The sequence below is a fragment of the Momordica charantia genome, assembly GCF_013281855.1.
Source record: "Momordica charantia cultivar OHB3-1 chromosome 5 unlocalized genomic scaffold, Mcharantia_2.0 BLBB01000005.1, whole genome shotgun sequence".
NCBI lineage: Eukaryota > Viridiplantae > Streptophyta > Magnoliopsida > Cucurbitales > Cucurbitaceae > Momordica > Momordica charantia.
The window spans coordinates 20,941,431-20,966,368 of record NW_028275163.1 but is presented as its reverse complement, the minus strand read 5'-3'; the positions used below and the strand labels follow the sequence as shown (position 1 = coordinate 20,966,368).

Here is a 24,938-nt window from a genome sequence, read left to right as displayed (position 1 = left end):
AAATATTTGAGTGGAAAAATCTATTTTAAGATCGAGCTAATTTGTATTTAAAAATCAGAAATTAAAAATAAACGAAAACCCAAAAGTCTAAAAGTTATTTATTTGAAGAATATTAGCTAATGCAATAATATTATTTCAATTTATTAACTTCCGAATGTACCCCTGGTCAACGAGACGTGAGGATCGTCCGATGTGAAGGGCATAAACGTCCAGGAGGAAGGCGATGACCGAAAAGTTAGACAGCTGGATCCAACGAGAATGTGACGCGTCATAGAGACCGTAGATCAGATATTCCAAATAGACGGCCAGGATTTGCGGAAATGTAATGATGGGGGTTGATTTGCTTTTTTGCATTCCTTTTTAAAAACAAGAAAGCGAGGGAGGGGGCGGGTAGTTTCTTTCTTTCTTTCTTTCTGCGCCATTCGACTCGGTCCGTTGCCACCCCCGTCAGTTTCAGAGCACGCTCCTTTTTGATATCCAAGGTATCTTCAATCGTTTCTTCTAGTTTTTGTTTTGATTTTGATTTTCTCGGAGGAGGACATTCTGAATCCCGGATGAGCGACTGTTTGATCTCGTCTTCGTGTTATTGTATGTTGAATTGTGTCGATCATGCCTTCTTTTATTGCCGCATTGTGTTTGGATTGGATTTTATTTGTTATTTGAGAAATGTTGATGTTCCGTGATTAATATCAGCTCAGAAATGATTATTGAGCACAGTTTTTGCGGTGATTCGTTTGTTTTATGTTGAATTGTGTTGATCATGTATGTTTCCATTTTCGCTTTGTGTTTAGGTTGTTTTTTTTTTGGTTATTTGGAAAATGATGATGGATTCCGTGATTAATATTAGCTCAGAAATGATGATCGAGGAAATTCTTTTCGGTGATTCGTTTGTTGTACGTTGAATTGTGTGGATCATGTCTGTTTTCATTTTCGCAATTTGTTAGATTATTATTTTTACTAATTTTATTATTTGGAAAATTCGGATGGATTACGTGATTATATCAGCTCAGAAATGATGATCGAGGAAATTTTTTGCGGTGATTCGTTTGTTGTATGTTGAATTGTGTCGATCATGTCTGTTTTACTTTTCGCATGTGTTTAGATTGGATTTCTTTTGTTACTTGGAAAATGCTGCTGGAATCTGTGATTTATATCAGCTTAGAAATGATGATTGAGCAAAATTTCACGATTATTGTATGTTGAATTGTGTTGTTCATGTCTGTTTTTATGTTCGCATTGCGGTAGATTGGATTGTTTCTGTCATTTGGAAATTTATGTTGAATTATGTGATTAATGTAAGCAAATAAATTGTGATCGATAAATTTTTTTGTGGTGATTTGTTCATAGTTTTCGTTTTTTTGGTTTATTCTTTCTATTGCGGGTGCGTAGAATTGGATCGGGCGGTTGAAATTAGCTGCCTATATTGCGTATTTATTTTTAGCTTTTCATTGCGTTTGAATGTAGCGCCTGTTAAAAGTTATGATATGATATTTTCTAATCCCTTCGGGGACATCCGATTAAGTTCGAACGATATGATATTTTCTACCCGAAAAGAATCTTATTGTGGCGAATGTTGTTTCTAAATGAATCTTTATAACACATCAGATGCTTGATCTGGCGGATGATCTCAGTAATTTTTATCTGAATTTTAGCAATAATTGGTGCTTTTCTGCTGCAGTCAATTGAAAATGGCAGATTCCGAGGATATTCAGCCTCTCGTTTGTGATAATGGAACAGGAATGGTCAAGGTATTGATGCGACATCCATGAACCTCCCAGTACAGTTACACCACGCTGGGGAATTTTTGTTCTGTTTTGTGTTTTTCCATTAGCAATGAATATGTCGCCTTTTCCTATTATTGTCACTGTTTATAATTTGCAACAATTGCTGATGCTATCTGTAGGCTGGATTTGCTGGAGACGATGCTCCAAGGGCTGTATTCCCTAGCATCGTTGGTCGCCCCCGACACACTGGTGTTATGGTCGGTATGGGCCAAAAGGATGCCTATGTGGGTGATGAGGCTCAGTCGAAGAGAGGTATTTTGACTCTAAAATACCCAATTGAGCATGGTATCGTTAGCAATTGGGATGATATGGAGAAAATTTGGCATCACACTTTCTACAATGAGCTTCGAGTTGCTCCAGAAGAGCATCCAGTTCTTCTCACAGAAGCACCCTTGAATCCCAAGGCGAATAGAGAGAAAATGACCCAAATAATGTTTGAGACTTTCAACACCCCTGCTATGTATGTTGCCATCCAGGCCGTCCTTTCCCTTTATGCCAGTGGTCGTACAACCGGTAAGCAGATCTATTACCTTTTTTCATTAAGGAGATGGATGAAAACTAACTTTGTGTAAACAGAGGTGCATCTTATATAGTTTTCTGATTCAGTTGACCTTAAAATGTTCATGCACGATACACAATTTCGTAATGAATAACCACCCCTTTTGCCCACTTCCTCCATACACAAACATAAGGAAGTAAAGTTTATCATATGAAGTATGTCGGATCCTATTTTCATTCTGTCTATTTCTGACTCTTATAATGCCGATCTCCCTTTCTTTTTCTCTCGAACCAGACGTATTATCTTGGTTGATTTGTTTAAACTTCAATCTTTTCGTTGACCAAGGATCACCTCAATTGATGTAAAAAGTTCCTCTGTTGATGTTTGTATTCTTAGTGTCTTCTGTAGGCTTAGGAATTATGTTGGATACCTTTTAAATGAAAATTCTATGGTGCCATACTTTTGGTGCTCATGTAACTTGTGGTTTATTTTGAAATTGTAGGAATCGTTCTGGATTCTGGTGATGGTGTCAGCCACACAGTTCCAATTTACGAAGGGTATGCCCTCCCACATGCCATCCTCCGTTTGGACCTGGCAGGCCGTGATCTCACAGATGCTCTAATGAAAATCTTGACTGAACGTGGTTACTCTTTCACCACCACCGCCGAGCGGGAAATTGTGAGAGACGTGAAGGAGAAACTAGCCTACATAGCCCTGGACTATGAGCAAGAGCTCGAGACATCAAAAACCAGCTCTTCTGTGGAGAAGAGCTATGAACTACCAGATGGACAGGTGATCACCATTGGTGCTGAAAGGTTCCGATGCCCTGAAGTCCTCTTCCAGCCATCCATGATCGGAATGGAAGCTGCTGGTATTCATGAAACCACTTACAACTCTATCATGAAGTGTGATGTCGATATTAGAAAGGATCTTTACGGCAATATCGTCCTCAGCGGTGGTTCCACCATGTTCCCTGGTATTGCTGATAGGATGAGCAAGGAGATCACTGCATTGGCTCCTAGTAGCATGAAGATCAAAGTGGTAGCACCACCTGAAAGAAAGTACAGTGTGTGGATTGGAGGCTCAATTTTAGCTTCCCTCAGCACTTTCCAACAGGTAAACATTAGTTACATTAATGTTAAAATGCGCTCATATATACTTAAAATATTAAAATTCTACAAATTTTCTTGACTACCAAATATTACAGAGTTGGACAGTTATTTTATGAGATTAGTCAATATGGTGCAAGCTGCAAGCTAGTTTGAACACTTTGATATATAAAACTTTAGAACTTTTTTTGATTAGTATGTGACTTTAGACTAGACTGACCGCTCGTGTTATGATCTTGAAAGTGGTATCTAGTTAATAATTCTTTGATCTACCATCGAAATTCTTGACTAAACACAATCTTCTCTCATTCAATGCAGATGTGGATTGCTAAGGCAGAATATGATGAATCTGGGCCATCGATTGTCCACAGGAAATGCTTCTGATTTACAGAAGCAAAGAAGGTGGAAAGGGGAACTTATACTATACATGTTATTTTCTACAGATGGAAGAGCTTTCTATCAAGTGGTTGCTTATTTTCCTTCTCGATTTTGTTTTGTTTCACCATTCTTTGTTCATGGTTATTTCGTTGTGCTTTTTTCCTTTTCTTCTTTTGTTTTGCTGCTGGAACATTGAACATGGAAGCAAACCAATAGCATTCAAGGTTCCATTTTTTTTACCGTTTCCATTTTCTTGTAGGGAAGCTGTATTATCATTTATCATTGATTTGGATTGATTGAGTTTGAAATTTTTGAAAAAATTTAGCACGTCGAAGGCGTTTTTTTTAGGTCAATTCTTACATTTTGAAAACAAAATAATTTTAAAAAGTTGTCCATTCTCAGAAAAAAATTGATTGTCGTCTTAAATGATGATGTGAAATTACGTGGCAAAATTTTCATTTCATTAATGGTGTTAACTAAATAGTTTATAGTCATTTATGATGGATCTCAAATGATAATGATGTCAATTAATACATTATAAATGCTGTGATTGTCTTGATATGAAAAATATATGCAAAAAAATTAGTGGGAATGATGCTGTAATTGCAAATCAAACATTCAGAAATTTGGCAAATTTAACTCAAATTTACAGCCAATTCCATTATGAACAAAGCTGAAACCCCAATGCCAATAAATTTATTCAAATCAAAATGAATTCAGTCACAGCATTTGTAAAGAGTTGTGGCTATAGAATGAGCAAATCAGAAAGCAAAGACAAAGAACCTCAAACTTAAAACTTTCTGCATACAAGGAATTTGAGTAAAAAGGACACAGAAGAAGCTGACAACAAATCAACCAAATGTTTCAAAAAAGTCCCAAACCCAGATGCAAGTAAACACCTGCTGCTAAATGAGTGTTCTATAATCAGACTCATCCCTCAATGTTAATACTTGTAACTTCAGCCAGCAGACCTTCCATTCTCATCGATTCCTCGGAGAACGTTGAAATTCGACGGTCCAACGGTGTCGGAGAACCCACGAACGGATAATTCCGGTGCATGTGCCTTCTTCCCTTGCAGTTCATGGTCTAGAAAGATGACAACAACTGTGATATCGTCGTGAAAGAACCGCCGTATGCCCTTTTCGAGCTTCTTGAGATCGTTGTATCTCATCTCCCTCTTCCTCGCGGCCTCGGTTAGTGCTGTTTTGACAAGTCTTTTTGCGATTCCCTGATTTTGTCAAAAATAGTTGAGCAATCAGATAGATGCTTTGAACATATACAGAAAAAAGGTTAAAGTACTACAGAACGTAACGTACTGCTCGTGGGTTGTTATACACAATCTCGACAGCTTGCTGATTCGTTAGATGCTCCCAAAGACCATCAGATGCAAATATGAGAAATTTGTCATTGGGTTGTAGAACTCTTGTACTTACTGATGGTTCGGCAGAAAGAACAGGGCGTCGAAGAGGCTCCGCAAGGTGGAACCGTGGAAAGGATGGATCAAGAGAGAACTCTGGCCTTTTCAAATATGCATCACCTATCGATCTTGAAACCTGGTACCGAAAAGAAGCAGATGAATAAATCTAAATGCAACATGAGCGCGTGGAATTGACTCAAATTTCGAAACACTAGTTATCTCATGATTGAAATCCAAATTAAGGGGCACATCAGAAACTACTCTATCCAAATACATGCAAAAGTTAACCTTTAAAATTTTCATTTCCAGTTACAAATTACAAACAGCAATGCTTATTTGTTTGAAGTGACTGAAAAGAGGAAGCCAAAAGAAAAGGAAGCATTTCTACCCCAATTGATTTTCTATTTACATTTTAATAACTAAATTCCTATCCACTCATGAAGACTCCAACAAAACTTGACTTTAGCAACTGGTTCATAATTTTAGTTTCATTATTGAATTAAGAATAATGTTGACACTTCCTTTGGTTTTTAGTCTGTGAAACATGTTTCAATGTATTTGATGCACGTCCCGACAGACCGACTTTTCTGAAACTACTTGGCATGTTCATCAATGATATTCTACCACATAGCTTGCAGCAAGTGAGAGAAAAGCCAGCACATACATGCAAGTTCAAACCATCTAGATGCTTTTCCTAGTTGTTATAAATGTCGTCGATAATGTCATACCTGGATTATGCCTTTTATACGCCATACTCCATGCTTCATAACGACTATATGTGAGTCATCAGGATGTAAGGACCTGAGTTCTTGTCTAACCTCCTCGATACTCGCATTGTGATCCCTAGTCAACTGTTCTGCAACTATCTTACTAGATTTACCTAAAGAACCAATAACAGCCCGGGAATCACCGACATTACCGACGTATAATATACCTCTCCAAATAACTCCCACCAGGCAACAAGATCCCATTGCTGCAATTACAGGTCTTATTCCCCATGCTCGACGAACAAGAGTAAGAAACCCTTCCTCAGTTGCAGAAAATGCACTTCGAAGAATATCTTCGGTTATGGTTCCGTTCTCTTGAGCAAGCCCTATAGTACAATGAACAAAATGCAGCTATTATTAGCACACCACTGTAGTTGTTTGATGGGTCGGATCGAGAAAGGGAATTATACAAAAGTTTAAAGCAGAGGCAATCCACCTCAGTTGAACAGAAATCTCATAATTTTCTAGAGACATGATGCTAAAATGATGATGCCATAAAATTCTAAGCACGGGATAATTAACCGCTATTTCTTACTATTTTGGTTTTACTTTTCACATTTATCATCATTTAGAAACAATCTCATCGATGCACACGTGGTTTCAGAGATTTTCAAAGTTCCAACACATTCTAAATTTGGAAAAAGAAATTGTGGCAACATGTGTTTTGCCTTTTACTATACTATTCAAAGAAATGAAACCCCCCCTCTCTCCCTCTCAGTACAAGCTCTCATCAAACAAAAAACAATGTCTCACCTCTCAATCATTAGGCTATTAGCACACACTCCTATTTTAAACACTCTTGAGTACTCTCCATCTCTCTACACTTCCTACCAAGTCTCTCTACACCTCTCTAGGTTTGGTCAATGAAAATTGCCTCAGATTCACCCTCTTCATTCTTTCTGTGGTGGGGGGCTACCAAAACACCTACTTGTTTTTATATATCGGGCAATGCTCGAGTTTCGGGATACCGACGTCGTCCCACCCACATCAGCTAAAAGTAGAGAAGATCGTTAGTACGAAAAGTAAGGACAACATCTCCATTGATGAATGGAAAATAAACCATGTGAATTTAGGCCTAAAGTAAATATAATATCACACGATTGTGGAAATGTACAAGAGAGTTCGTTGTCATAACACTGAGTTGAGTTGAGTTGACCAAACAACCCCCTAGAATGGGCGCACATATCAATAGATTTTACAAAGTCAAATCCCCTATAGAACAGGAACTCCATACAAGAGTCCAATTTCAGAAACCATAGATTTCAGAATCAAACACAGGAATTCAGAGAATAAAAGAACAAGTAGAAGAAGATCAACCAAGAGATAAAGCAGCAATCAAAAGAGTTTTGAAAAATGGAAGCAGATGGGGTCAGAAAGGGGGGGAACCCATGGAGACTCACTCATTAAATTCTTGAAAAGGTGATCACAGATAAAGCGAGAAGCATCAGGGCCACCATGGCCGTCATAAACGCCGACGAAAGTGGCGTCGCGGCCGGCCTCCACCTGACTACAATCCTCAATTACCTCATTGGCCTGAACCACAGCGAAGGAAAATTCCCCATACGAGTGCTTCTCGAGCTCTCTGCTCCACAACAGCGAATCTTCCAATGAGCAATCTTCCTCATCATCCTTGTTCATACGGGCATACCGCCTCACTGGTTTCCAACAAGCCGACGCCATCCTTGCCAGCCACGAAAACATCCCTCATTTCCCTCTGCAACAAAGCCCCAATTCCCACTTCTCTCAGAGGGATCAATCAACTAATCAAAATCGAAATCGAATTGGGCCGGCGTTTTTTCAGCAAAAATGAGAGCCCCTCCCCACCTGCAGAATTCAAGAGACACAGTGAGAAGAAATTGGAAATTGCGGTTTGAAGTAGGAGAAAAAGCATTAATAGATTTTTGAGAGATTGAAGCAATGCTTCAGAGAGAGCACCAAAAGGGGAGTAGAAAGGAAAGAAGAACAATAACGGAAAATCAATTAATGGGGTTTTTTCCTCAGAAAAATACCAACGGAGAAATTGTAATTGAACAGTACTTTCCGGGTTTGAGAGAGAGAAGAGAGAGAAAATATACAGACTATGAAGAACTGAAGAAGAGAGAAGGCACTGAGCAGCCTCTGTAAGAAAAAAAAAAAGAAAAAAAAAGGAGAAAGTTGACGAAAGCACGTGTAAGCGAGTGGCGACAAAAAAAGTAGTTTTTTTTTTTCATTTTGATATTAAATTTTATTGTTTTAGCTACGCTTTTGAATTTTTGAAGTGGATATGATGATTTTTTTTTAATACAATATATAGGATTGAAATTCAACTCAAGATCTATTAATTGAAGATAGATATCTAAATCAGTTGAGTTAGATTCAAATTGACGTAGATATCGTGACTTTGAATTTATAAATTAAGGTTGATATATAAACACGAAAGTACGTATTTGAATTACGTACAATGATTGAGGTGATTATCATTAGACCAAAATAATTATAAGTTGAAAGTTTGTAGAATAAAAATAATTAAGATTTTTAGACTTTTTTCTGGTAACATGTAGGATAAGGATCAAACTCACAACCTCTATTTAATTGCTGTTAAATACCAACCGCTCCATTTGACAACTCTTTATTAAGATAAAAATGATCAAATTGGTAAATAAGCGAGAGCTTGAAATTTATTTATTTTTTCCGGTAAAAATGGAAAATTTGGATGAAAATTGCAGCGGTGGTAAGAGTTTGACTATTTGGAAATTTGGAACCCCCGCTTTAAATTTTTGAACTGTAAAGGAAAAAAGCTTATTAGATTTAAATAAATAAGTGGCATTATATAATATTATCCTTCGTAATATCATATTAATTTAGTTAAATCAGCATTTTCCTTTTTTAAATCCATGTCATTTTCCAAATCGGGATTCAAATTTCTTTCAAATTTACGTCATCGTCTTAAAGCAACCCAATTGTCACAATTACATCATTTTTATCGACAATTTGTTACTAAATTATCAAAATAAATTGTGGTTGAGCATTTAAGATTATAGTTATGATTATGACTTCATATAAAAGTTGATCAAGAGGGATAGTTTTGATAAAACTAACAATTTACTTATTTAATCTTTATCGATAAATTCAGGTGGTTAAAGGGATTATATGCATTCGTCACGTTTTATTAAATAAAAATTTAATATATATATAACCTAATTTCTTAATAAAGATTCAACTTTGAATTTAAAAATGAAATATTTGTTTATACACAGAGACGAATAAGGAAAAATTATTAAATGTAACTGCCATAATATAAGTGAATGTTTCTAATAACCATTAGATGCAGATTTAAAAGCTGTAACGTTCCAATTACTGCTGAACTATACTCGCTTTGGCGATATAATTTAAGGTTTAACAATGTAAAATTACCATCTACATTCTTTCCTTCTCTTATTTGATAAGTTTTGGAGGAACCGAAAAGCGATGACACGAATGAGAGGAGGACACGTGGGAGGGGTTGAAGAGTGAGAAACTTTTATGGATGGGTGTAGTTTTCTCCCATCAGTAAAAGGAAAAGGGGAGGGGAGAGGTGGGAAAGGGAAGGCACAAGATGCATGTGAAGAAGGGGAGAGTTCACTTTTCTTTTTGCCTTTTTGCATTGGATCACAAGCCTATTGTTTTAACTCACCCCTTCTTACCTACACTTATCTACACTCTCAAATCTAATCCAAACTTGCTTCTTTTTGAGGTAAATTCAAAAAATTTTGAATTTACTTGCGGAAGTTTGTAGCGCTTCAAATATTGCACGTGTTATCTCATTTTCGAGATGTGTATAAACTGGTTTGACGTGAGAAAATTTTACGTAGTAAAAGACTATTTTTAGGAATTGAATATGAGTGCGTTGTAGATAATTTTTAGGTTTAGTATTTTGAATATATAGGTATCCTTCTCAAAATGGACCCATGAAGTTTTAAGAAAATGTCTCATGATATGATTTTAGGTGTTAGGTTATAGAATTAGAGCACAATCATCGAATAAGGTTTGGATCAAACCAAGTTGAAGCCCAAAACAAAGCTTATATGAAGCCCAATTAAACGACCCTAAATGAGAAGCTAAAGAAAGTCACAACAATGAGTCATGCGAATCCTAGTCATTACTCAGGATTTTTCAAAGAAATTTCACTATGTATAATGTACATTGTGGATTTTTGGTGCAAGCCCAATATTCACTTCGTGTATGAATAAGAGACGACCTATACTTTGCCTACATAAAGAAATCTTGATACAACGTTTGAGGTATCCTACAATGGCTTGAATGACAATTGAGATGGACCAAAAGTCATTCGAGCTAAAGTATAGGCGAGGGCAATTTGTAAAGGATTATTTTACGAGACTTTAGACGGAGAGAAAGAAGTAATAGTATATTATTATTATGGATGATGTTAGATCTCCTAGAATTCAATAAAAAAACAGGACGCAGTATATTTAAACAAATATTTGACAATTTTTTTCCTTTTAATTTTCTTATTTCACATTTGTTATGATTTGTCATGCCTATAGAAACAATAATTATTATCCTATTAAACTTTCAAGTTTTTTTTTTTTTTTTTTTTTTGTCAAAGCTATCATATACAAACATGAACATAGATAATTAAAAGTCTAAAAAACAGTTAAAATGGAACATTTTACCATAATATCCAAAAATTTGAAAGAAAAGAGAACTACTTTTTAAGGGCTGGAATTAGTAAATAATTTTTTTCCTCCCAAAAAATTCCGATTTAAGTTGTTTTTACCCACTTTAAGCAACTCTATTTTTTTCCCAAAAAAAATAAAAAGAATGTATAACAATAATAATAGAGCCATTAGTGACTTTATCAATAACAAAATGATCTTTTTCAAATTAAATTTAAACACACTTAATACAAATTTAATTTTTTTAATATCATAATCATTTGAGCCAACTTACTTACAATCCTGTAATTCCAACATAATAATTTATCAAACTCTATAATATTTAATCATCAACGAATTCTTAGAATTTTATCATAGATTAGACAACATCTAGCTTAATTGATGTCAATCTATAGATTAATTGAATAATTAAGCTTACACATGACGTCAATCTATAGATTTATAGAAAATTAAACTTTATTTTACCATGATTATGAAGCATAATAAGCTTCGAATATTAATTAAATAAATATTTAAAGATAAGATAGGGAGGGTAAAATGGACTTTTGAGCCTCCTCTAATAATTTAATAGTAAGAGGGAGAGAAAATCAGACAATGTCACTTATCAAACGTCTGTGTGTGTTGTAATGTCTCTCTAATAACATCTTTGAAGCCCCTTCCACTGTTCTTCGCCATGTCTGCGTCACACAAAACTCAAAATAATTTTATTTATTATTAAAAAATATATTTAAATATTACTTCTTATCCAATTTAATACAAACTTCGCGAGTTAGTTAGTAAAATGTTATGCTAAAATTGACTTTTTAATAATTACGAGAACAAAAATAGATGTTTTGAAAGTATAGAAATTGAAATGAACAAAATTTGAAAATACATCCATCGAAAATTAAATCTGTTTTAACTTATTAGAAAATTAATTGTTCCGTAGAACAAATTATACATATACACCATAGGAACTAATATAAATTGTGCTTAATATAACTTTTGCTGTTTTATCTGTTTAGTCCTTATTATTTAAAAGTTTCATTTTTTTTTTACATTTTAATATTTTTAGATTATATATTTATATTGAATAGCAGTGAGGATAAGATTGGTCTTGCTTGTTAAACAAATCGAGTATTTTCTTTAGTATAATTATGGAAAATGGATATTTTTATTATTTTATTATTATTATTATTTTTTTCTCTCTTCATGGGCCACTCTAATCACCTCCTTAATCAAACAACCCAATGTCAATCAAAATTTTCTTTAATTTTCATTTTCATTGCTTTTCCTTCCCTCCAAACAAAAAGAAAGTGGCATGTTAAATCAATCACCACCACTATATACTTTGAAGCTCACATTTCTAAATTAGGATGAAACTTAATTATCTATATATTTATTTTTAATATCCTTTCATATAGCCTTCAGAAAAAAAAAAAAAAAACTTTCATATAGACCCTAGTGCAATAAATTTAAAAGAAAAAACAGTTAATTGTTTCCTCATTTTCAATTCTATCTGATGAATGTTGTTGTGGAATTAATACTTCCTTTCAAAAATAAATTTAGAATTTGTTTATCACTCCATAAAAAAATCACATAAAATATAACCAATAAAATCCTCCGAATCAAGTCAAAAAGTAACCTAATCTAAAGATGATTAAAAACCCAAAACTTATATAGCAATTCTAAATTTTTCGAGTACAATACGTGGAATGGAAATTCGAATTAAGGATTATTTAACCAATTTCAAAAATTCATTCTTATTATATTATTTTTGGTTTCTAGTTCAATAACATGATTAAACTAAAATCAACCCATTAATAAAATTTGGATTTAACTAAAATAACACAAAAAGAAGTGGGGGAATTTCAAATTGAAATTGAAATTGAAATAAAATGAAAAGTTTACCTTTTGAATGGCTCCAAGGATAGACTTGTTTCTGAAATCCCTAACCCTCAGCGGCTGAGACCTTCCATTTCCAATCCCAAATTTGTTCCTCCCCGCCGCCGGAATCAGCCGCCGCCGCTCAACAACTCCGCCGCCGCCAACGCCGCCAACAGGGCTCTCGCACTGCTCAATATTTTCCCTCACAATCCGGCCCCTCCTCCGCCGCGGCTTCGCCACCGCCACCGCCCCCACTTCAGCAAATTTCCTCAGCAGCTCGTCGGAGGACTTCTTCGTCACGTGCTGAACGCTGCTATTAACCACAATCGAAGAATCCATTCTAGAGAGAGAGGAGAGAGGGGGAGAGAGAACAAAAAAAAAAAAATAAAAAACTGTAGAGTGAGAAACGAAGGTGGCTTTGGGTTGGAAATAAAGAGGAAATTAAGCCGTTGTGGTGTAGGTGTTAGTGAACAATTTTGTTTTTATTTGTTGTTTAAAAAAAGTTGATAGAATATAGCCGTTGCGGAATGAATAATTGAGGATACGAAGAAGACAATTTAATTACTCTGTTTTATTTATTTATTTTTTAATTTTCTCCCACGTTCTTGCTGACACCGATCTGATTCCTTTGACCGACGGCGACGTAACTAACGGATCTGGTCTACGCTCCTCACCGGTCGGGTCGGGTCGGATCATATATTTCGAGTTCCAGACCTTTGTTAAATTAATTGGCCAATTGGGATCCTAATTATGTGAATTCATTGTTTTTTTTAAACGCTTTTGGCCGTACTTTCACTAAAATAACGATTTAATACCTGAACTTTAGCTTGTAACGATTTAACCTTTATACTTTCGAATTGATAACAATTTAGTCATTGAATTTTAATATGTGACAATTTAGTCATTGTCATTTAAATATGAAATTTTTTTTGTTAAGTTTGTTATATATATAGATTAATAAATTAAGGAGTGACCAAATATATTTATAAATTAGAAAAATTAAATTGTTATAGGATAAAACTTGACACTTAATCTTTTTTTACAATAAGGACTAAATTGTTACAAATTTTAAACTACAGGGATTAAATCGTTACAAACTAAAATTTAGGAACTAAATTGTTTAGGAACTAAATCGTTTTTTAGTAAAAGTTCAAGGATCAAATGTGATTTTTAACCTTTTTATTTAATGTTGTTTGTTTAGTAATATATTTCTAACTACTAAATATTTAGTTTAATATAAAATATTATTAATTAATTTATTGATATATATGTTATATAAGCTCGATTTTATTCTCAATTTTAATATGTTTTTTACCCATGTGTATAAATGTTAACTAATATTTACCCCTTAATAATTGTGTTAAATATTCTTTAGGATTTTGAAAGTTTGATATTAGTTCAAGGACGAGTTTTCGTCGAGCAAAATTAGGTTTGTAATATATATATTACTTGTATTTTGTGTATAATATTCTTCTTGGCTGGTTGGTTTCAAGGGTGTCTAGCATTCCCACAAATTTAATTACACCCTCAATCCCACATTGAATAAAGTAATTTTGTAGGCATGTTTGACTAGTGTTAAAATATTCTTTAAGGTTTTGAAATTTTGATATTTTCATATTCTATGAATTGATTTTGAATATTATTTTGGTTGAAATTCTGTACCACAAATTTGATTTAAAAATTCAAACTTATGACCCCTAGAAGTACATTTACTACCCAATTACGTTGAAGTTGCAAAACTTTGGTTAGATTCATAGTCAATTATGAAACTACATTAACTTGTTCGAGTAAACTCATGAAATGTTAATATCCCAAATAAGTAATAGCCAAATAGGTGATAGGCTATCATGAGATTCGAACCCGTGGTCCAAAAATCTTTTTACTTTTTCAGATGCTCCAATACCATTTGGCCAACCATTAAACTAATATATTTAGCATTCAAGCCATATGTGTGTTACAACCAAGAAAAAGCAAATGCTTTTATGGCAGATAATATGAACCCAGCAATGCCAGCCAAGGTTTTTTTTTTTAATATTTTAAACCAAAAATTCTAGACTACAAATTCCTAAACTGGGGGGGTGGGGAGGAGGGGGAGGGAGGGAGAAATTTGAGAATTCACCTATGTTTGGGGAATGACACCATTCTCTTGATTTGCTCTTCTCCAAGATGGTTTACTTTTTAAGAAAACGGAGAAGATCCTGCATTCCACTGGAAACCTCTAAACTTTCTTAAAAGCAGGTACTTTGAGATCCTCACTCTCCTGAAAAAGCAACATTAACCGAACGCGAAACTGGATTACCGATCTCTTTAACGTTTCTTTTGTCGTTATGATCAGCTGAATTCAGTCCCAAAACTCAGGGTGTGGCATTCAAGATTTCTCAAGTTAAGCTGCAAAAGGGAGGAAGACAATATTATTTTCGGAATCATTCGCAGTTGACATCTGGAAACTGCATTGATATGAAAGACTAGGGGCCAGGAAATAACAAAAAAGATTTTCAAAGAGCCTCTCTACTTGAATGAAGTCACCAAAGAGAGATGATGACTTATGATTTGATTGCATGACCATTAAAAAGTTCAAACAAATTGGGGCCAGTTTGTTGAGCACAGCAACTTCTTGCCACGGCTATGTCATCAATAAGATTAATGCTCATCAAACTCATCACTATTTCAAACTACTAAAGTCCGTGCAAATAATTAATTTAGAACTCCATTTTAACTAAGGAGGTTCATAGGGTTTAAAGCAAAATAAATGGAAACTATCACTATCCTTGATACTCCTTAATACTTCCTAACATTTTTTTTTTCACAACCAGCATGGATAATAAAACTTTGATCCAGAAATGTTGCAGTTCAACAGCAATGACCAGGGAGATGAGGAACAAAAGTATAAATATTGGGTAAAGGTCAACTGAAAAGTACCATTACGGCAGTTCCCTTCTCACAAAATCTTGGAATCGAAATGAGTCTTACCATCTGCCCTTCAGGTCCTGGATTAAAAATATATATATATGACAATATATTACCTCATTTATTTAGTCTTTAGGAGAAGCAAATCAGAAATTATACTTGTCAATATAGGAGTTTTAAAGAAAAAAAAAAATACCCTTTATTAAGCGAGTATCGAACTTGTCCTGATTGCCAACAAAATAAACATGAGGACAGCTCTCAATCAGGAAAGGATCTCGGTCAGTGAAAGGATAACACCCTGCAAGATTCAAATAACATAAATACTAATTTGGTAAAGTTGTATATTATTGCAAAACTTTGATAAACTTGTCTGCAATTTAAGCTGTGCAGCTAAATGGTGGAATGGCTATTCAAGAAGAGATTGTTTCAAGTGGCCTATCCACCAACTGAAAATTTGAAACAAGGAAAATCAAAAATAAAAATGGGAAATTTACCAAGAGTATTTGGAGCAGTTGGTGCCAGATGCCTCCATCTCAGTGTCCTCTCCATAAATTCAAGCTTATCTTTAGCCTCTGAGTACTTCTCAAGATCATCTATGTTCTGACCCGATGTTCCAAGAAACCTAAAACAAAAAAACCGTCGATTGAAGTGTGGGGGACTCAAGTTCACACTTAAGACTTAAGAGACAGTTACACTATCGAGCCAACATTTTCAAGTTACCTGAAATTATCGAGCTCAAAGCAATGAGGGTTAGAGCAAGCCCTAAGAGTGTTGTAAGCTGACGATCCAGGAAAAAGGCAATTGTGTAAAGGCTGCAAAGAAAAGGACATTATTGACAAACCAAACTGATATGAACCAAAAAATAAAAAATAAAAACAGAAATACCTGCTGGGGCAAGGAAAAGGTGGCTGGGTCACTGGAACCTGGCATGATGTCAACAGGTACGCCTGCAGCAAGCTAATGAAAAGGACAGCAGATTTACAATCGATTGAAAGGATTTGAGGACAAAGGGAAATAAATTTGATAAAAAGTTAAACTGAGAATCAATTGGATAAGAACCTGATTCAATAGGATATCTAGCTCTTTAAGAGGTTCTATCAGCTTCGTTTGGTCCTTCGTAGATAAATACTGCGGAGAATACAGTATGCATCAGCCAAAAGCTTAACATCACTGATATTACTAGTGTGTAGAGAAAATAATGGAATACTGGAAAATCCTAATTTTCCCAATCCTTATCTATCAAACTTCACGTTAATTTTTGTGGTTTTCTTCTTGGAAGTAGAAAATTGTGTGATTTAATTTTAGCATAGACTGCCCTTAACAATACTCCTAAGAAAACATCAGATACACACATATGTCATGGTCACGTTGGTGTTAGTTGTCCCAAAACATATGTACCGGCATCTTGTAGCCAATTTCTTCCACAGAAATAATTAAATAGCACTGTTAAATGAGAACCATAGTAAGTTCTAATTTGTTTTAAAAAAAAAATATTAAGTTATAATTGGGACAACCATAAATGGAGTTGTTCCATTCAAGGCTCTTCTAAGATTTCAAAAAGATCAGCCTTTCAATTCTTTTACACTCATAAGTATCAGTAATAGCAAAAAAGATACTACACTCGATGAAGGAATTAAACTGATCTCAGCAAAATCTTTAACAGATTGAAACAGACCTGACCATTTAAAACTGCAGAAGGAATTTCAACAGAATTCCCACAGATGACAACATGAACTATTTGAGCTGCAATCCCTTGTTCCTGTTCAGTTTATGGTTCTAAGAAGTTAGCAAATTATGATAAATATCTATAGAGAGAAATAAAGATGAAACCAACCTTCTCATCCCCTAAATGTCCTGTTATATGATCAACAAGGAGCTGAAACTGAAGAGGATTAGAGATGCTGCTCCCAATACTTAGGCCTGACACAAAAACCACGTACTTATCTTCTCCTGCGAAATTTGTTCTTTTTTTAGAGAAAGAAATAATTTCATGGATGATATGAAATTACAAAAGTTGCCTATGAAAGGGATTACAGAAAGCTTTTCCGTTGAAAATGAGAGAAGAAATGCTATAGTTGTGAGAAAAGGGGGACATTTACACCAAGAAACAACCAAAAAGATAATGGCTTCTAAAAACTTATCAAAGGAGGGTTCTTTTCCATTAAAAATGCACTGATTCTTCTGTCTCTAAGTTATCCAAAAGAAGGCTCTGATGACATCCAAAGAAGCTTTTTCTTTCCTTTCTAAAGGGGTATCCCCCAAGAGAAGCCTCGATCAAAAGAAATGGGTCAATTGGAAGGGCAATATACCAGTCGAAATTTGAGAGTTCAAAGACCCAAAAACGTGCAGCATAGTCACAAGAGACAAAAAGGTGCTCTCTTTTTTTTTTTGGGATTCTAAATCAGCCTTGCAAATCGAACACCATTATGGAGAGACAGATAGATCGGGGAATTTCCATTGTAACTTATCATTTGTGTTGATTGTTTTATGGCTCAACTTCCAAATTAAGAGTTTTATCTTTTTGGGATGAGAATCCTTACATACAACTTCATATAGGCTGGTTGGCGGGGATGTGTGCCGTTGACAAAGGTCTTTCATGAGGGACTTTGTGGTGAAGTGACCTCCTGGTTCAAGGTTCCAAAGGAAAACATCTGCAACATGTATGAATGTGAAAGAAGAGAGATGTTGTGAAAAGACTGCTCACTCCTCAATTCTTTCCTGTTTAAAGTTCCTTCTAAACTTCAAATTCCAGCTGCCCTGATCTTCATTCCAAAGCTCGTTAACCACAGCCTCTTTTGCTGAAGACAACACAGAGCAAAGGATATTTGTCATATAAGAGGTCCCCATTCAGCCACGGTTCCTTCCAAAAGGAGATGTTGCAACCATTATCAATCTTGTAAGATAGTCTGTCAAAAACGAAGTCCTGTTGTCTTAGAATGGCTTTCCAAGGGCCTTGCTAAGGATGAAAAACCCAGTCTGTTGTGCCTCGGGGATCTCCCATATTTAGCATAATACTCTCCTCCAAAGGGCATTCATCTAATTGATATATCTCCAAACCACTTTGAAAGCAGCACTCTATTTTTCTGTTTCACATTGTAAAAACCGAGGGCTCCTTCCTCCAAATGCCGAACGACAGTCTCCCACTTCACTAAATGTGAGCTTTTCTTTTCGTTATTTCCTTTCCAAAGTTTTGATGGTGCTGTCAAGGGATGCTGCAACTTTTGTTGGCATGGAAAATAAGGACATATAAAAAGTGGGGAGGTTACTTAGGGTAGCTTGTATGAGGGTGTGTCGTCCACCTTTGGCGATATAGGAATTTTTCCATGAGTGTAGGCGTTTCTTTACTTTCTCAATCAGTGGATCCCGAAAAGAGAGGGATCCATGCTTTCGATTGAGAGGCAAACCAAGATAGGAATTTGGCCAAGAACCTCTTTTGCATACGAATTTCGTAGTTAAAAGTTCCAGCTCTTGGTCTTCTAGATTAATCCCCATATTTCTGATTTCTGATGATTGATAGTCAACACCGATGCTTCTTCAAAGAGACGAACTAGGTTGAACATATTAGTAAGAGAGCGATCTTCGAAGGTGGAGAATAGAATGGTGTCGTGTGCAAATTGAAGATGATGAATATCTATGGAGTTATTACCAACATCAAAGCCTTATGGGAGAGCAATCTGCTGAAAACATCTACCACTATAATGAAGAGGAAGGGTAATCCAAGGCCGACCATTGATGATCACAGAGAAGTTTGTTGAGAAATGCAACCATAATCCATTTTCTCCAAATAGGACCAAAGCCCTTTGATGCAAGAATCTCATCTAGAAAGTCCCAATCGACTTTGTCGAAAGCTTTTTCAATGTCTTGATAACCACACCTTTTCTCTTCTTTCTATTCCAATCATCAATGAGCTAATTTGCTATTAGGCATGCATCAAGGATTTGTCTATATGCAACAAAAGCATATTCGAATTCTGTGATTGTTAGAGGCAATAGAGCTTTGAGTCTTCCCGAGAGGACTCTGGCAATAATTTTGTACATACATGATATGAGATTGATCGGACGAAAATCCCCAATTTTTGGGGCATCCACTTTCTTTGGTATGAGACAAGTCTCATTAAGGCTTGAGTCTATGATACCATTCTTGAAAAGGTCCTGGAACACCCTTATAATGTTTGGTTTGATGGTGTTCCAAAACTTTTTGTAGAATTCAACACTGAAGCCATTGAGTCCCAGGGTTTTGTTTGTGCCTAAATCTTTGACCGCCTTCCAAACTTCTTCCTCCATGAAGGGCCTTTCAATATCTGTACTCTGTTGAGAGGAGATTGGGCTCCAGTCAATTGGGTGAGGGAGGAATGTATTGCCAATCTTCTTGGTGTAAAATCTGTCGGAAAAGGAAAGAAATCCTCCTTCAATTTCAGTTTCATTCAAAAGGCTTCTACCAGATTTGGAAATAACCTCTGTAACAGTGCTTCTTCTTCTTTTGGCTGCCATAATTCGGTGGAAAAAGGAAGTGTTGTGGTCCCCTTTGTGAAGCCATCTGGATTTACACCGTTGTCTCCACATAATCTCCTCCTTTTCTGCTACAGAAAGTAGCTGTGTTTTAATAGATTTCCTACAAGCATTTTGAACCGGTTGAAGATTGAATGATTCCTCCAAATCATCCAAAATAGAGAGTTCTAGCTGAGCTGATTTTTTTGTTGTACAATGTTGCCGGTAGTCTTGCTCCAAGCTTTTATCACAATCTTTAAACCCTTCAACTTTTGGATGAAGCCGTGACCCGGCCAACCTCTCAATGGTGTGTTTGTCAACCAATACTCCACCAAATAGGGAAAAGAACGGTGCTGCAGCCACATATTCTCAAAGCGAAAAGGTGTGGGACCCCATTTGTTTAAGCCAAAAGAAAGGTGGAGATAGAAATGGTACGAAGTGGGATAGTCTAACCTTTTAACAATAGGATTATGAAACTTTTTGAGGAAATCCTTTATTGCCAAAAATCGGTCGATCAGTGTGAGGGAAGGAGTGTCTCTAAAGTCAGGCCAAGTACAAAGGCCATTTGAAAGAGGGATTTCTTGGAAGCCAGCATGTTCAATAAAGTCGTTAAATAGGGATATGTTTCTGGAGGGCCTTCTGTAATTTGATTTTTTCTTGGACCAAAGGATGGAGTTAAAATCTCCTCCCAAAAGCCAATTTTCCATGCGGCCAGAAGAAAGATGGGAAAGCTCTTCCCACTTTTTATTATTAAAAACCTTATACCATAGAGCATCTTACTCCCCTTCATTAAGTGTCATAATCACTTGGGGGGTCGTATTCTTCTGAGGATACGGTTACTCCCTCGTTAACCATCATAACCATTATTTATCTTAGGCCCTTTGGTGAAGAAAATCTCTAAAATCTTATGGATGGTTATTGCAACCTTGATAAGAATCTTGAACACTAACATGAAATAATTAGGGAGGTAAGGTAGGGAAGAACAGCCTAGTAAGAATAATCCTACCCCCCTTTTTTTTTTTGATAAGAAACCTTTGATTAAAGCCACAAAAGGAAAAACAGCCTAAGGGCCGGGGGGGGAAGAGGGATCCCCCACCCAAAAACTAGACAATAATTGCTCTCCAATCTTGCAAAATCATAGAGTGGCTGTAATTACAAAAGAATTTTTTGTGCCTATAGCACCACCAAGAAGAGTGCAACCAAACACTATTACAAAACATATCGATAGATGTGCCTATAATCCTACCCCCTTTTAACAAAAGAATTTTTTGTGCCTATAATCCTACCCCCTTTTAACAACAGGTAACTATACCATTTACCTAGTTTGCCAGAAACTTTCACCATAAATGTTTAACAACCTTCAGGTTACCATGAAGCGAACCCAAGAAATAGCCCTCATAATCTTCACGGTAAGAAATAGCATAGCCTATGGTCTCGAGGAGCAATACAAAAGTGAATTCAGAGAAACAGCCAGTAGTCTCAAAAAGTAGTGCAGAAGTGAATTCAGAGCTATGGCCCATGGCTATTTCTCTATCCACCACAACCGCACAAAATATGTTGCAATTGATAGTGGAAAAATATCGATCAGACAAACATCACCCTTATCTATACACCCCAAGGCTCCAAAATGTTGACATTCTCTTATAAGCTCTACCCATAAACTAATATATAACACAATAATGAACCCTCGGTATGGTTCAGCAACTACACCGATTGAATTATTTGGGGGCAGCAACTGATTACATTAAAGCATAACAGAAATACACAAGTAACCCTCTCTCTCACTTCATTATAATTCAATACTCTTGGACAAATTTATGCTCAAGGCAATAGTAAAGAGTTGTGGGACTGTGCCTCCAAACCCTTCCTATGGCAGTTGTGGCTAGAAAGTAATATGCGATCCTTTGAGGACAAGACGATTTCTTTTGATTCTTTTTGTGATAGTGTTCATATTACGGCATTATGGTGGTGTTATAGGAACATGAATTCTTTTGTAATTACAGTCTCTCTCAAATCACTCAAGATTGGAGAACTATTCTCTATTAGTGTTATTTTGGAAAGGGATATCTTGTCCCTTGTCCTTAGGCTGTTTTTTGTTGTTCCTGTTTTAATGAAAAGTCTGTTTCTTATCCCCAAAAAAAGTACTCTTGGACAAATTTAAAAAGATGGAGACGGTAAATAAGGAAGCGGGAGGTTAATCACATATTACTTGATATGAGTGGCTGCTCTATCTGCGGTGGCAAGCCAGCTTCTAGGATGTCCAAAACCAAAAAGTCACCGACGCAAGTTTCCTTTCCATGCAATGCAACAACAATCCCTGGCACACATATTAGAAAATACATCAACATACTCAAAAAATTGATAACTTTATGCAATTCCTTGAATAAAAAAGTTAATTTTTGGGTCTTCCTCTGCCCCCTACCCTTAGTGTTGTACCTCTTTTTTGTGAGTAATATATACACATGTTTCTTATATAAAAAAAAAAAAGTTAATTTTCCATACAGCTGAACATGCTTTTAAACAAATAATCATAGTTGCTCGAGTTATAATTTGCATGCACAACATGTGAAGACAAACAATACATTTGTTGAAACAACAAATAACAATCCCTGGCATGCGTATTAGAAAATACATCAACATGCTCAAAAAAATTGATAACTTTATGCAATTCCTTAAATATAAAAGTTAATTTTCCATACAGCAGAATATGATTTTAAACAAATAATAATAGCTGCTCAAGTTACAATTTGTATGCACAATATCTGACGACAAACAATACATTTTTGCAACAACAAATACAACATGGATCAACTCATACTAAGTTAAAAGAGAAGTAAGTTCAAGGATGAATAGGTACAACATGTATCAACATGCTTTAAAAATTTGTCATAATTTTATGCAATTCCTTGAGGCTGTGTGAACGGACCTGTAACATATACAGAAGGTAGCACGGCCCCAGAAAGCTTGACTCTCCCACCTTCATCTTCCAAAACTAGTTGATCATCTGGGTGCATAAAGTTATGAGGCTTAACAAGTGGGGTGGCAGATCTCTGTACATTCCATTTAAGTGTCTCAATCCAATCCCATAACACCAAAACCATAAGAGAGCCGTAAAGAGGGTAGTTCACATATTTGTTTGAACTTTGAAGTATATTACCTCCTTTGAATACTCATCCAGAATGGTAGGTTTAAGTTTCATATGCTTGTAGACGGTTCCTATGATGATGCATTCCTTGCCTTCCTCCAATTCTATTATAGTACAAACTGCAAGACATTGTGTTGAAGACAATTTTTTAACTACTCCATAAAACCTATTCCTCTTGAAATTGCTTCAACCTTGAATAGTGATTTAAAGTACAATGCTTAAACAGTCACAACTTACAATGCATGACGAATAACTAAAAAGCAATTCAAAGTAAGGCTTGGTTTAAATCCACCCTAAATTGAATTCAACCACTCCAATAAAAACACTAACCTTTTGAATGTGTTAAGATGCCAAAAGTCGCCAAAAAGGACCAAAACAGATTGAAGGACCACAAAACCAGGAATTATGATGTACCCACTCATCGCACAACAAAATCTACTTCCATCATGACTTCTCATGGCATCAAATAGCTAAATCAAACTACAGCTCACCACAATTTACAGGAAATGTTCTTGGGATAACAAAATAAAGGAAAAAACGAACATAACAGAAACTTACAATAGAAAGAAAAAAGAGCAGACGCTCGCTTATGACATACAAATTGAAAGGGGGAAAACGAATACCTGGTGAATGAGGTTTCCACTTAGAGACGAGTGATAAGAGAATCGTTCTCATCAAGTGGAGTCGAGCAAAGTAAATATGACTAAATAGCTGGCCCCTGTACGTCTCGTTCTGAATATTGTATTGCTCATCCTACAATTAATAAATCCCACTTAAGACACAAAAAAAAAAGGGGTTAAAAGTTCCCAATTCCCGTCCCTTTTCCGGCCTTCCTCAACCTTGGTTAACTCAGAATACGAAAACGAAGCAAAGCAAATAAAATTCCTCGCATTTCCAAAGTAGCCAAGCTGGGCCGAAAAAAAGGCGGGAAAGCCACAACTTTTGGGGATATGAACAACGAACTAAGAAACAGAAGAGGGTGAGAGATACCGATATTTGATAGGAACACTGCTTGCGCTGGAAATTCTTCTCTGAGTCGATTCCCATTGCGAAGAAGAGAACGAACAAGAGAAATTTTAGGTTGCAGATAAATTTTAGTCTTTGGAAGTTGGAACCAGAATTGGTAGGGTAGAACTTGGGAAGTTCTCGCTCCAGTGCTTCAAAAATGGCGGAATTTTCACTCTCTTTCCCCTCCAAAATCGGTTCGGCTTTTTTCTCATTTTTATTTTGGTTGGGTTTTCTCTTGAATTTTGTCCGTACTCCCGCCCGCCTCGCGGGGTTGAAAATCATAGACCCACAGTACAAACCCAATCAACAAAAAGATTGATTTATTTAGATCCTTCGTTTCTTTAAATGGAACCAATAGATAGATTCTCTAAATTTTGGATATCGCTCCCTGTCCCGACTATTCACCGAGATATGAGAATTTGACGAATAATTATACGATTAAGGCACCCTTTCCGATCAAGTCGTTGAAAATAATTAATTTATATTCCTCCAAATATAATCATAACTTTATATTAAAAAAATTATTTTTGAGTAAAAGTACAGTGGATATTAAAAATTTTTAAAAATTTTTAAATATAACACAAATTTTCACTTATATCAGTAGTATATCATCCACTCATATCTTATATTAGTAGTATATTAAATGTATATTACATACCGATGACAAAGACACTCATATAAGTAGTATGTTCAGATGTATATCACATGCATATTACATCAACACTAATATAAATAGTATATTAAATGTATATCACATAAATATTGTCAGTATATCACATACATATATCAATAATTAAATATATTACAAATATATATATCAGTAATTAAATATATTACAAATATATAATACTTGGATGAAGTCATTTTAAAAATTGATATTGATTTTTTTTATAAAATAAAAGTACTATATTTAAAA

The 24,938-nt window shown here is 35.4% G+C and overlaps 4 protein-coding genes across 9 annotated transcripts; 1 reads left to right on the top strand and 3 right to left on the bottom strand.

The window, feature by feature from the left end:
- Positions 1-340: 340 nt before the first annotated feature.
- On the top strand, positions 341-4,009 carry LOC111024846 (actin). 2 transcript variants are annotated; one of them, XM_022302644.2, is made up of 5 exons: positions 341-482; positions 1,679-1,748; positions 1,904-2,297; positions 2,786-3,399; positions 3,711-4,009. In XM_022302644.2, exons 2-5 carry the CDS (start codon positions 1,689-1,691, stop codon positions 3,774-3,776), a joined length of 1,134 nt encoding a protein of 377 aa, XP_022158336.1. In that variant the 5' UTR covers positions 341-482; positions 1,679-1,688; the 3' UTR covers positions 3,777-4,009. The 2 variants fall into 2 exon arrangements, with proteins under 2 accessions (XP_022158336.1, XP_022158337.1); XM_022302645.2 differs by lacking the exon at positions 341-482 and adding an exon at positions 515-588.
- Positions 4,010-4,444: 435 nt separating this feature from the next.
- Positions 4,445-8,093, bottom strand: LOC111024853 (Protein phosphatase 2C family protein). 4 transcript variants are annotated; one of them, XM_088124477.1, is made up of 5 exons: positions 8,030-8,093; positions 7,355-7,778; positions 5,916-6,280; positions 5,087-5,323; positions 4,445-4,998 (listed from the first exon to the last, which is right to left on the bottom strand). In XM_088124477.1, exons 2-5 carry the CDS (start codon positions 7,653-7,655, stop codon positions 4,729-4,731), a joined length of 1,173 nt encoding a protein of 390 aa, XP_087980603.1. In that variant the 5' UTR covers positions 7,656-7,778; positions 8,030-8,093; the 3' UTR covers positions 4,445-4,728. The 4 variants fall into 4 exon arrangements, with proteins under 4 accessions (XP_087980603.1, XP_022158346.1, XP_022158349.1 ...); XM_022302654.2 differs by having other exon boundaries at positions 7,964-8,084; XM_022302657.2 differs by having other exon boundaries at positions 7,992-8,048.
- Positions 8,094-11,030: 2,937 nt separating this feature from the next.
- LOC111024849 (uncharacterized) lies at positions 11,031-12,934 on the bottom strand. Its single transcript, XM_022302649.2, has 2 exons — positions 12,500-12,934; positions 11,031-11,286 (listed from the first exon to the last, which is right to left on the bottom strand). The coding sequence occupies exons 1-2, from the start codon at positions 12,812-12,814 to the stop codon at positions 11,197-11,199; spliced, it is 405 nt and encodes a 134-aa protein (XP_022158341.1). The 5' UTR covers positions 12,815-12,934; the 3' UTR covers positions 11,031-11,196.
- A 1,394-nt stretch (positions 12,935-14,328) lies between these two features.
- Positions 14,329-24,230, bottom strand: POLD2 (DNA polymerase delta small subunit). Of its 2 annotated transcripts, XM_022302651.2 has the most exons (14): positions 24,005-24,230; positions 23,638-23,767; positions 23,027-23,133; positions 22,796-22,919; positions 22,079-22,186; positions 17,217-17,332; positions 17,058-17,141; positions 16,442-16,510; positions 16,268-16,339; positions 16,103-16,194; positions 15,877-16,004; positions 15,579-15,680; positions 15,395-15,462; positions 14,329-14,863 (listed from the first exon to the last, which is right to left on the bottom strand). In XM_022302651.2, exons 1-14 carry the CDS (start codon positions 24,059-24,061, stop codon positions 14,807-14,809), a joined length of 1,314 nt encoding a protein of 437 aa, XP_022158343.1. In that variant the 5' UTR covers positions 24,062-24,230; the 3' UTR covers positions 14,329-14,806. The 2 variants fall into 2 exon arrangements, with proteins under 2 accessions (XP_022158343.1, XP_087980355.1); XM_088124229.1 differs by lacking the exons at positions 23,638-23,767; positions 24,005-24,230 and adding an exon at positions 23,345-23,573.
- Positions 24,231-24,938: the final 708 nt, after the last annotated feature.